This window comes from Oncorhynchus nerka, linkage group LG15 (genome assembly GCF_034236695.1).
Source record: "Oncorhynchus nerka isolate Pitt River linkage group LG15, Oner_Uvic_2.0, whole genome shotgun sequence".
Classification (NCBI taxonomy): Eukaryota; Metazoa; Chordata; class Actinopteri; order Salmoniformes; family Salmonidae; genus Oncorhynchus; species Oncorhynchus nerka.
This window is the reverse complement of record NC_088410.1, coordinates 65,755,910-65,768,268: the sequence shown is the minus strand read 5'-3', so window position 1 is coordinate 65,768,268 and position 12,359 is coordinate 65,755,910. Positions and strand designations below refer to the sequence as shown.

Below are 12,359 nucleotides of genomic sequence, written 5' to 3'. Positions count from 1 at the left end.
TAATGAGAGAGATTCGGTAGCGTCGCAGGATACATGGCCTAGTCCTCCACGCACACTCTGGACCTCAAAGCTTTACCACGAAAATGTCCTCTGTGCATCATGATGCCTAGTCTCGAAAACCCGAACCTAGGCAACAGTCAAACTGAGGCTTATGATTGGGTTGAGACTAATCAACGCCCGTTACGTCGCAAAATTACAATTCAATTAAAATATCGCCAGCTCACAACACCGCAACTGCATACAATGTAGCAAGTGTTCATGCGATTCTACATCGATTGGATTCAGACATTAGAATGGAGTGGTTGATGGTACATACCCAACAGGAGCAGTTTCACTTCTCTCGCCGCCTTCTCCCCATCTTCTCGAAGGTTTTTGTCAATCATTTTGGACCGCTCTTGTGCAGCTTTATCTTCCTGACTCACTGTGCACCCCATGGTTCCAAGTGCACGCTTCAGGACTGCTGTTTTTCGGACAATATCACACAAAAAATGTTGCCTATTTAGGACTGTATGCCTGGGAGCGTTTAAAAAAAAAGCGTTCCCAGAACAGTGTTGTGAGGTTGAGAAATTAAACTTCCCCTTTTAGAAAAACGACTGGGATATAAGTTTGATTCGTCCACAAACCAGCAAACAAATACTTTATTCGATTTAGTCCCAATTCAGTTCTATTCCAGATGTTTACTCGTTTTTAATATTCCAAAGCCAAATTTGACGCCTATTTTTTCAACCCCAGTGACATGCTATCCAAGCCAATACGGAAAAGTAATTTGTCTGTCATTACGCGGACACTATTTGAGTAACAACAATTTCTTTTGAGGCGAGTCAATAAAATCAGTCAAGTTCACTTTTCAAGATCAGCCTCGCAGGTTACAACGAAAGGAAATTGGCCCACGGAACTTCAGTAAAAAGTATTCCAGCTGTGAAGACGGCAGAGCAGATGGATTCCGTTGCCAACTTGCAATGTAACCAAAATTCACATACCCACTGTGAAGAAGCTATTCTATTTTCTCTTCTTCCTCTGTGTTTAATTTAGTCGTTAAGTGTGTGAGTGCCGTTATGCATTCTTCTCTTCGTAAAGATTTATCACGTACAAAGCCACACCCGTAACAGCGTGAAGTTCCTCAGTCTGGCCGACAAAACGAAGACAGTTCTGTCACCTCCCAATCCCCTATGCTCCCAATTTAGCAGTGCCAGCCCGTTGCGAAAAACGCCCACCTACTTTGCTTCATGGAAAATGTAGTGTTTCCCTGAAATTGTAGTCTCACTCCTGCGTTCAAATCAAATCACATTTTATTTGTCACATACACGTGGTTAGCAGATGTTAATGGAGTGTAGCGAAATGCTTGTGCTTGTAGTTCTTAAGGTGCAGTAATATCTAACAATTCACCAACAACTACCTAATACACACAAATCTAAAGAGGTGAATGAGAATATGTACATGTAAGTATATGGATGAGCAATGGCTGAGCGGCATAGGCAAGGTGCAATAGATGGTATAAAATACAGTATATACATGTGATATGAGAAATGTAAGATATGTAAACATTATTAAAGTTACATTATTTAGAGTGAATTGTATAAAGTGACTGGTTATCTAATTATTAAAGTGGCCAGTGACTGGGTCTCAATGTGGGCAGCAGCCTCTCTGAGTTAGTGATTGCCTTTTAGCAGTCTGATGGCCTTGAGATAGAAGCTTTTTTTCAGTCTCTCGGTCCCAGCTTTGATGCACCTGTGCTGACTTCGCCTTCTGGGTGGTAGCGGTGTGAACAGGCAGTGGCTCGGGTGGTTGATGTCCTTGATGATCTTTTTGGCCTTCCTGTGACATCAGGTGCTGTAGGTGTCATGGAGGGCAGGTAGTTTGATGCGTTGTGTAGACCGCACCACCCTCTGGAGAGCCTTGCGGTTGAGGGCGTTGATGTGATATGGTAAAGGTTTGTCAGGGTTTTGGTGACAAGCCAAATTTCTTCAGCCTCCTGAGGTTGAATAGGCGCTGTTCCGCCTTCTTCACCACACTGTCTGTGTGAGTGGACCATTTCAGTTTGTCTGTGATGTGTACGCTGAGGAACTTAAAACTTTCCACCTTCTCCACTGCTGTCCCTTTGATGTGGAAAGGGGGGTGCTCCCTCTGCTGTTTCATGAAGTCCACGATCATCTCCTTTGTTTTGTTGACGTTGAGTGAGAGGTTGTTTCCCTGACACCACACTCCGAGTGCCCTCACCTCCTCCCTGTCGGCTGTCTCGTTATTGTTGGTAATCAAGCCCACTACTGTTGTTTCGTCTGCACACGTTGGAGGAGGACATGGCTACGCAGTCCTGGGTGAACAGGGAGTACAGGAGGGGGCTGAGCACGCACCATTGTGGGGTAGTGTTGAGAGTCAGCGAAATGGAGATGTTGTTTCCTACCTTCACCACCTGGGGATGGCCAGTCAGAAAGTCCAGGACCCAATTGCACAGGAAGGGGTTGAGACCCAGGGCCTTCAGCTTGATGATGAGCTTGGAGGGTACTATGGTGTTGAATGGTGAGCTGTAGCCAATGAACAGCATTCTTACATAGTGTCGTGTCTTTGGCTATGCCGGATTAAGTGATATGACATGCCATTCTATAAAATAATTTCACCGTAATTAACATTACCTGATTGAGCTAATCATGTAAATGTCATTAACTAGAGAGTCGGGGCACCACAAAATAATATTTATAGAGCTGTTATCTTCCGAATAAACTCTTAAAGACCTAGTAATATTTTACATTTACATTTACATTTAAGTCATTTAGCAGACGCTCTTATCCAGAGCGACTTACAAATTGGTGCATTCACCTTATGACATCCAGTGGAACAGTAGTGCATCTAAATCTTTTAAGGGGGGTGAGAGGGATTACTTTATCCTATCCTAGGTATTCCTTAAAGAGGTGGGGTTTCAGGTGTCTCCGGAAGGTGGTGATTGACTCCGCTGTCCTGGCGTCGTGAGGGAGTTTGTTCCACCATTGGGGGGCCAGAGCAGCGAACAGTTTTGACTGGGCTGAGCGGGAACTGTACTTCCTCAGTGGTAGGGAGGCGAGCAGGCCAGAGGTGGATGAACGCAGTGCCCTTGTTTGGGTGTAGGGCCTGATCAGAGCCTGGAGGTACTGAGGTGCCGTTCCCCTCACAGCTCCGTAGGCAAGCACCATGGTCTTGTAGCGGATGCGAGCTTCAACTGGAAGCCAGTGGAGAGAGCGGAGGAGCGGGGTGACGTGAGAGAACTTGGGAAGGTTGAACACCAGACGGGCTGCGGCGTTCTGGATGAGTTGTAGGGGTTTAATGGCACAGGCAGGGAGCCCAGCCAACAGCGAGTTGCAGTAATCCAGACGGGAGATGACGAGTGCCTGGATTAGGACCTGCGCCACTTCCTGTGTGAGGCAGGGTCGTACTCTGCGGATGTTGTAGAGCATGAACCTACAGGAACGGGCCACCGCCTTGATGTTAGTTGAGAACGACAGGGTGTTGTCCAGGATCACGCCAAGGTTCTTAGCGCTCTGGGAGGAGGACACAATGGAGTTGTCAACCGTGATGGCGAGATCATGGAACGGGCAGTCCTTCCCGGGAGGAAGAGCAGCTCCGTCTTGCCGAGGTTCAGCTTGAGGTGGTGATCCGTCATCCACACTGATATGTCTGCCAGACATGCAGAGATGCGATTCGCCACCTGATCATCAGAAGGGGGAAAGGAGAAGATTAATTGTGTGTTGTCTGCATAGCAATGATAGGAGAGACCATGTGAGGTTATGACAGAGCCAAGTGACTTGGTGTATAGCGAGAATAGGAGAGGGCCTAGAACAGAGCCCTGGGGACACCAGTGGTGAGAGCACGTGGTGTGGAGACGGATTCTCGCCACGCCACCTGGTAGGAGCGACCTGTCAGGTAGGACGCAATCCAAGCGTGGGCCGCGCCGGAGATGCCCAACTCGGAGAGGGTGGAGAGGAGGATCTGATGGTTCACAGTATCGAAGGCAGCCGATAGGTCTAGAAGGATGAGAGCAGAGGAGAGAGAGTTAGCTTTAGCAGTGCGGAGCGCCTCCGTGATACAGAGAAGAGCAGTCTCAGTTGAATGACTAGTCTTGAAACCTGACTGATTTGGATCAAGAAGGTCATTCTGAGAGAGATAGCGGGAGAGCTTGCCAAGGACGGCACGTTCAAGAGTTTTGGAGAGAAAAGAAAGAAGGGATACTGGTCTGTAGTTGTTGACATCGGAGGGATCGAGTGTAGGTTTTTTCAGAAGGGGTGCAACTCTCGCTCTCTTGAAGACGGAAGGGACGTAGCCAGCGGTCAGGGATGAGTTGATGAGCGAGGTGAGGTAAGGGAGAAGGTCTCCGGAAATGGTCTGGAGAAGAGAGGAGGGGATAGGGTCAAGCGGGCAGGTTGTTGGGCGGCCGGCCGTCACAAGACGCAAGATTTCATCTGGAGAGAGGGGGGAGAAAGAGGTCAGAGCACAGGGTAGGGCAGTGTGAGCAGAACCAGCGGTGTCGTTTGACTTAGCAAACGAGGATCGGATGTCGTCGACCTTCTTTTCAAAATGGTTGACGAAGTCATCTGCAGAGAGGGAGGAGGAGGGGGGAGGATTCAGGAGGGAGGAGAAGGTGGCAAAGAGCTTCCTAGGGTTAGAGGCAGATGCTTGGAATTTAGAGTGGTAGAAAGTGGCTTTAGCAGCAGAGAGAGAAGAGGAAAATGTAGAGAGGAGGGAGTGAAAGGATGTCAGGTCCGCAGGGAGGCGAGTTTTCCTCCATTTCCGCTCGGCTGCCCGGAGCCCTGTTCTGTGAGCTCGCAATGAGTCGTTGAGCCACGGAGCGGGAGGGGAGGACCGAGCCGGCCTGGAGGATAGGGGACATAGAGAGTCAAAGGATGCAGAAAGGGAGGAGAGGAGGGTTGAGGAGGCAGAATCAGGAGATAGGTTGGAGAAGGTTTGAGCAGAGGGAAGAGATGATAGGATGGAAGAGGAGAGAGTAGCGGGGGAGAGAGAGCGAAGGTTGGGACGGCGCGATACCATCCGAGTAGGGGCAGTGTGGGAAGTGTTGGATGAGAGCGAGAGGGAGAAGGATACAAGGTAGTGGTCGGAGACTTGGAGGGGAGTTGCAATGAGGTTAGAGGAAGAACAGCATCTAGTAAAGATGAGGTCGAGCGTATTTCCTGCCTTGTGAGTAGGGGGGAAGGTGAGAGGGTGAGGTCAAAAGAGGAGAGGAGTGGAAAGAAGGAGGCAGAGAGGAATGAGTCAAAGGTAGACGTGGGGAGGTTAAAGTCGCCCAGAACTGTGAGAGGTGAGCCGTCCTCAGGAAAGGAGCTTATCAAGGCATCAAGCTCATTGATGAACTCTCCGAGGGAACCTGGAGGGCGATAAATGATAAGGATGTTAAGCTTGAAAGGGCTGGTAACTGTGACAGCATGGAATTCAAAGGAGGCGATAGACAGATGGGTAAGGGGAGAAAGAGAGAATGACCACTTGGGAGAGATGAGGATCCCGGTGCCACCACCCCGCTGACCAGAAGCTCTCGGGGTGTGCGAGAACATGTGGGCAGACGAAGAGAGAGCAGTAGGAGTAGCAGTGTTGTCTGTGGTGATCCATGTTTCCGTCAGTGCCAAGAAGTCGAGGGACTGGAGGGAGGCATAGGCTGAGATGAACTCTGCCTTGTTGGCCGCAGATCGGCAGTTCCAGAGGCTACCGGAGACCTGGAACTCCACGTGGGTCGTGCGCGCTGGGACCACCAGATTAGGGTGGCCGCGGCCACGCGGTGTGGAGCGTTTGTATGGTCTATGCAGAGAGGAGAGAACAGGGATAGACAGACACATAGTTGACAGGCTACACAAGAGGCTACGCTAATGCAAAGGAGATTGGAATGACAAGTGGACTACACGTCTCGAGTGTTCAGAAAGTTAAGCTTACGTAGCAAGAATCTTATTGACTAAAATGATTAAAATGATACAGTACTGCTGAAGTAGGCTAGCTGGCAGAGGCTGCGTTGTTGACTATGTAGGCTAGCTGGCAGTGTCTGCGTTGTTGACACTACACTAATCAAGTCGTTCCGTTGAGTGTAATGGTTTCTACTGTGCTACTGTGCTGCTATTCGGGGCTAGCTGGCTAGCTAGCAGTGTTGATTTACGTTACGTTGCGTTAAAAGAACGACAATAGCTGGCTAGCTAACCTAGGAAATCGCTCAAGACTACACAATTATCTTTGATACAAAGACGGCTATGTAGCTAGCTATGTAGCTAGCTACGATCAAACAAATCAAGCCGTTGTACTGTAATGAAATGAAAAATGTGATACTACCTGTGGAGCGAAGCGAAATGCGACCGGATTGTTGAGTGCGGAAGTTCTGTTACGTTAAGGACGACAAATAGCTGGCTAGCTAACCTCGGTAAATTAAGATAATCACTCTAAAACTACACACTCTAAACTACACAATTATCTTGGATACGAAGACAGCAAAGACAACTATGTAGCTAGCTAACACTACACTAATCAAGTCGTTCAGTTGAGTGTAAGTTGTGCTGCTAATCGGTAGACGGTGGACTAGCTAACGGTAGACGTTAGCTAGCTAGCTAGCTGCAGGGCGGTGTAGACTGCGTTAGGACGACGAAATACGATAATTACGCAATTATCTATGATACAAAGACGGCTATGTAGCTAGCTAAGAAGAAAAATTGCTAAGATTAGACAAATCAAACCGTTGTACTATAATGAAATGTAATACTACCTGCGGACCGAGTGCAGATGCGACCGCTCGCTCCAACCCGACGTAGCAGTCAATATTAATCGTCATCTTAATTCAGTCTCATCTGAAAGTTGTAAATTCTTGGTTATCTTCACGAACCCTGGCTAACAAATTGAATTAGCAATACAAAATTGGGTTTAATTATTTCTTTACTGAATACCTAACTAATCACACAGAATTACACATACACATAATTAATCATAACTTGATTACAAATTACGTCATAAAGGAAAAAGTCCCTAGCGGGCGGAACAGATATGACAGCTTGTTACACAAAAGAAAAGGGGCTGGGTTTGAGTGAAAGAGTGGATGACTGAGTAACAAAGGAAGAAACTGTGCTATCGTAAATACAGTATCTTATTCATTCTAAATTACCGCCCATTTGGAAAAGGAAAATGCAATAAATATTTACTCTGAGCTGCCCTTCAGTAGGTTGGTGATAGATGGAAGGCCGTGTTGCAAAACCCAGTCCTTTGAAGAATGTCTCTGGTGGTCAATTGGATACGTTGTAGTAACGTCGTTATGTGATAGACGGGATACTCTGTCTGTTCCTTCCTAACCCTCGTTTGCAGCTGCTGTTGCTAACTCAACGGCTAGGAGGTATCACTTCTGTAGTGAATAAGAGTTCAAAGTTCATACCATTCGCAACCAAAACTCACGCTGATGTTGGCTTCGTTCTGTAGTTATTATCTGAACCATTCTGACAGTGGACCGTCGTCCTCACATCCTCGGAACAGGAGGTTACATTTTCGTCAAGGCTTTATATAGTGGAGCTAGAAGGGTTTGTCTGAAAAGTTTTATAACCCATGACTCTTCACAGGGGCGGGCCGGGCCACTGATTGAGCAGAGCCCTAACCTTATGAAAACCCAATTCTCACATTTTAGAAGCTAAAATCACATTTCATTCCATCACGAATAATTTCATATTCAAACATTTAAATTGAACAACAATTCCATGTGAATCCGGTAACTCTGATGTGTAGACTTTCCACTGTAGAGTTTACGTCATCTTATCATTGATGAGAATGTCTCAGATGACAACCGAACTGACATCATATTCATTAAGTACCACTGCATATGTTCAATTGGTCAGATTACCAGAATATAGTTAATTTCCCCCCACCTTCTGATGTTCCCAGAATCTCTATGTTAACCAAGGGGTTTGCAAATGTAACATCAGTAGGGTATAGAGATGAAAAAGGGGGGAAGGAGTATTTATGACTGTCATAAACCCACCCCCAGGCCAATGTCATGACAGTAGGTATTCCTCTTGTCCAGATGGCATAGGGCAGTGTGCAGTGTGATGGCGATTGCGTCGTCTGTGGACCTGTTGGGGCGGTATGCAAACTGAAGTGGGTCTAGGGTGGCCGGTAAGGTGGAGGTGAATTGATCCTTGACTAGTCTCTCGAAGCACTTCATGATGACAGAAGTGAGTGCTATGGGGCGGTAGTCATTTAGTTCAGTTATGTTTGCCTTCTTGGGTACAGGAACAATGGTAGCCATCTTGAAGCATGTGGGGACAACAGATTGGGATAGGGAGCGATTGAACATGTCCGTAAACACACCAGCCAGCTGGTCTGTGCATGCTCTGAGGACGCGGCTAGGGATGCCGTCTGGGCCAGCTGCCTTGCGAGGGTTTACACGTTTAAATGTTTTCCTCACATCAGCCATGCAGAAGGAGAGGCGGAGGGGTGCAGTCCTTAGCAGGCAGTGACAGTGGCACTGTATTATCCTCAAAGCGGGCAAAGAAGGTGTTTAGTTTGTCTTAAAGCTTGACGTTGGTGTCCGTGACGTGGCTGGATTTCTTTTTGTAGTCCGTGATTTCCTGTAGACCCTGCCACATATGTCTTGTGTCTGGGTCGTTGAATTGCGACTCCACCTTGTCCCTGTACTGGCATTTCGCTAGTTTGATTTGCCTTGTGGAGAGAATAGCTACACTGTTTATATACAGACATATTTCCATACCACTTTCCATGGTTAAATGCGGTGGATCGCGTTTTCAGTTTTGCGCAAATTCCGCCATCCATCCACAGTTTCTGGTTAGGGTAGGTTTTAATAATCACAGTGGGTACAACATTTCCAATGCACTTCTTTATAAACACACTCATTGAGTCAGTGTAAAGGTCAATGGTGTTCTCTGTGAATGACCGGAACATATTCCAGTCTACGTGATCAAAACAATCTTGAAGCATGGCTTCCGATTGGTCGGACCAGCGTTGAATGGTTCTCGTCACTGGTACATCCTGTTTGAGTTTTTGCGGAAGGAGCAAGACGGAAGGAGCAAGATGGTGTCATGGTCAGATTTGCCGACGGGAGGATGGGCTTTGTATGCATCGCGGACGTTAGAGTAGCAGTGGTCGAGGCTATTGCGCATGCGCGTAGCGCAATCAATATGCTGAAAGAATTTAGGTAGACTTGTTCTCAAATTTGCTTTGTTAAAATCCCCAGCTACAATAAATGCAGCCTCAGGATGTATGGTTTACAGTTTGCATATAGTCCAGTGAAGTTCCTTAATGGCCGTCTTGGTGTCTGCTTGATGTGGAATGTACACAGCTGTGACTATAACTGATGAGAATTATCATGGTAGGTAAAATGGCCAGCACTTGATTGTAAGGAATTCTAGATCAGGTGAGCAGAAGGACTTGAGTTTCTGTATGTTGTTATAATTACACTATGAGTCGTTAATCATAAAGCATATACACCCCCGCCCTTCCTTTTCCCAGAGAGGTGTTTATCTCTGTAGGCACGATGCATGGAGAAGCCCGGTGGCTGATCCGATTCCGAACATATCCCGAGAGAGCCATGTTTCGTGAAACAGAGAATGTTACAATCTCTGATGTCTCTCTGGAATGCAACCCTTGCTCAAATTTTGTCTAACTTGTTGTCAAGAGACTGGACATTGGCTAGTAGTATACTCGGGAGCGTGTGCGATGTGCACGTGCCTGGCCAGGCGGCCGCTTTGTCTGCTCCTTCTGCGGCATCATTGTTTTGGATTGCCAACTAGAATTAGCGCAATTGTCCTGGGTGGTGAACCGAACAGAGGATCCGTTTCGGGAAAGTCGTATTCCTGGTCGTAATGATGGTAAGTTGACGTTGCTCTTATATGTAATAGTTCTTCCCGGCTGTATGTAATAAGACTTAAGATTTCCTGTGGTAACAATGTAAGAAATAATAGATTTTTTTTAAATACTGCATTGTTTTCTAAGAACTCGAAGTGAGGTGACCATCTGTCAGCGCCATACTGCTGTCATGTTCAATGAGAGATACAGTCCCAGTCAAAAGTTTGAACACCTACTCATTCCAGGTTTTTTTTGTTGTTTTTACTATTTTCTACATTGTAGAATAATAGGGAAGACATTAAAACTATGAAATAACACATATGGAATCATGTAGTAACCAACAAATTGTCAAACAAGTCAAAATGTATTTGAGATTTTTCAAAGTAACCACCCTTTGCCTTGATGACAGCTTTGCACATTCTTGGCATTCTCTCAACCAGCTTCATGAGGTAGTCACCTGGAATGCATTCCTTCTTAATGCGTTTGAGCCAATCAGTTGTGTTGTGACAAAGTATGGGTGGTATACAGAAGAAAGCCCTATTTGGTAAAAGACCAAGTCCATATTATGGCAAGAACAGCTCAAATAAGCAAAGGGAAACGACAGTCCATCATTACTTTAAGACATGAAGCTCAGTCAATCCTGAAAATTTCAAGAACTTTGACAGTTTCCTCAAGTGCAGTCACAAAAACCAACAAGCGCTATGATGAAACTGGCTCTCTTGAGGACCAACACAGTAAAGGAAGACCCAGATTTACCTCTGCTGCAGAGGATAAGTTCATTAGAGTTAACTGCAACTCAGATTGCAGCCCAAATAAATGCTTCACAGAGTTCAAGTAACAGACACATCTCAACATCAACTGTTCAGACCTTCATGGTCAAATTGCTGCAAAAAAACACTACTAAAGGTCACCAATAAGAAGAAAAGACTTGCTTGGGCCAAGAAACATGAGCAATGGACATTAGACCGGTGAAAATCTGTCCTTTGGTCTGATGAGTCCAAATTTGAGATTTTTGGTTCCAACCGCCGTGTCTTTGTGAGACACTGAGTAGATGAATGGATGGTCTCTGCATATGTGGTTCCCGCATGGAGGAGGAGGTGTGATGGTGTGCGGGTACTTTGCTGGTGACACTGTCTGTGGTTTATTTAGAATTCAAGGGAAACTTAACCAGCATGGCTACCACAGCATTCTGCAGCGATATGCCATCCCATCTGGTTTGCGTCTAATGGGACTATCATTTGTTTTTCAACGAGACAATAACCCAAAACACACCTCCAGGCTGTGTAAGGGCTATTTGACCAAGAAGGAGGGTGATGGAGTGCTGCATCAGATAACCTGGTCTCCACTATCACCCGACCTAAACCCAATTGAGATGGTTTGGGATGAGTTGGACCGCAGAATGAAGGAAAAGCAGCCAACAAGTGCTCAGCATATGTGGAAACTCCTTCAAGAGTGTTGGAAAATCATTCCTCATGAAGCTGGTTGACAGAATGCCAAGAGTGAGCAAAGCTGTCATCAAGGCAAAGGGTGGCTTCTTTGAAGAATCTAAAATATAAAAAATATTTTTATTTGTTTAACACTTTTTTGGTTACTACATGATTCCCCATGTGTTATCTCATAGTTTTGATATCTTCACTATTATTCTACAATGCAGAAAGTTGTAAAAAATAAAGTAAAACCCTTGAATGAATAGGTGTGTCCAAACTTTTGACTGGTACTGTAAATCAAAACATTTAATACATAACTGAGTGTCACGTTCTGACCGATCTTGACTACTCTTCCTCAGATGACGAGGAGAACCGTTACACTGAGAGCATTTTCATTTGATATCTCATTAACTCTACGTTTGAGTTATCTAATTTAGTTTAGCAAAAATCCGATTACATTTTTCTCATTGCAATGAATAGGATAAGGTCAATTTCATTAGAGTGAAAATTGCTTACAGGACTCTATTTCGTCTTGAAAACATAATTCATTGTTGTAGGGGAAATTAAATAAAACTAGTGATTCCAGGCTTTACAACTAGATGCACATTTTTAGGTCTATCTAGTTTTATTTTTTGGAGTTTTTACTTGTATTTATTTTAAGCTTGTTACAAGACTAACTCATCATTTTAAGAGACCTGTCAACATTGCTCTGATTGTTTAACAGTTGATAATAGATATAGAATAAATTACTCTACTGTATTTGTTTAGTCAAAGCTCTAAATTCAGTGCCATAAAACTTAAATGAGTAGCTGGGGTGTTTATTTGCTTCAATCACTGAACACAACCGGTGCTTATTATAGACATTTTTCTATTTGAGCCAGGTGTCTATTTCCTTAATGCACACAGCTTCTGCTCAATAAAATGTTGAAAAGACTACCACACTGTTTATTGTGACCAGTTTAAACATGATTAGGTCCATTCTCTCACTTCTTGCACCTTGTATCACCACCTAGTTGAGCTGACCATGTCAAACCACACAGCTGTCTCATCCATGGCAATGATGTTGCTCTCCGCAATCTTCTTTTGCGTAATCTGTACGGTACTCACTGAAGTTCACTCGTAAACAATTGATTTAGA

The 12,359-nt window shown here is 45.3% G+C and overlaps 1 protein-coding gene across 2 annotated transcripts in view; it reads right to left on the bottom strand.

The window, feature by feature from the left end:
* Positions 1–1,151, bottom strand: part of LOC115143141 (guanine nucleotide-binding protein G(i) subunit alpha-2-like) — a 109,727-nt gene extending 108,576 nt beyond the window's left edge. The window contains exons 1-2 of one of the 2 annotated variants that reach the window (XM_029683252.1): positions 981–1,151; positions 317–460 (exon numbers count right to left, since the gene is read on the bottom strand). In XM_029683252.1, the coding sequence (XP_029539112.1) occupies positions 317–434 (118 nt within the window). In that variant the 5' untranslated portion in view covers positions 435–460; positions 981–1,151. Of the gene's footprint in view, positions 1–316 lie in introns of both variants that reach the window. The other variant, XM_065001807.1, reaches the window with a different exon arrangement.
* Between the last annotated feature and the right edge of the window lie 11,208 nt (positions 1,152–12,359).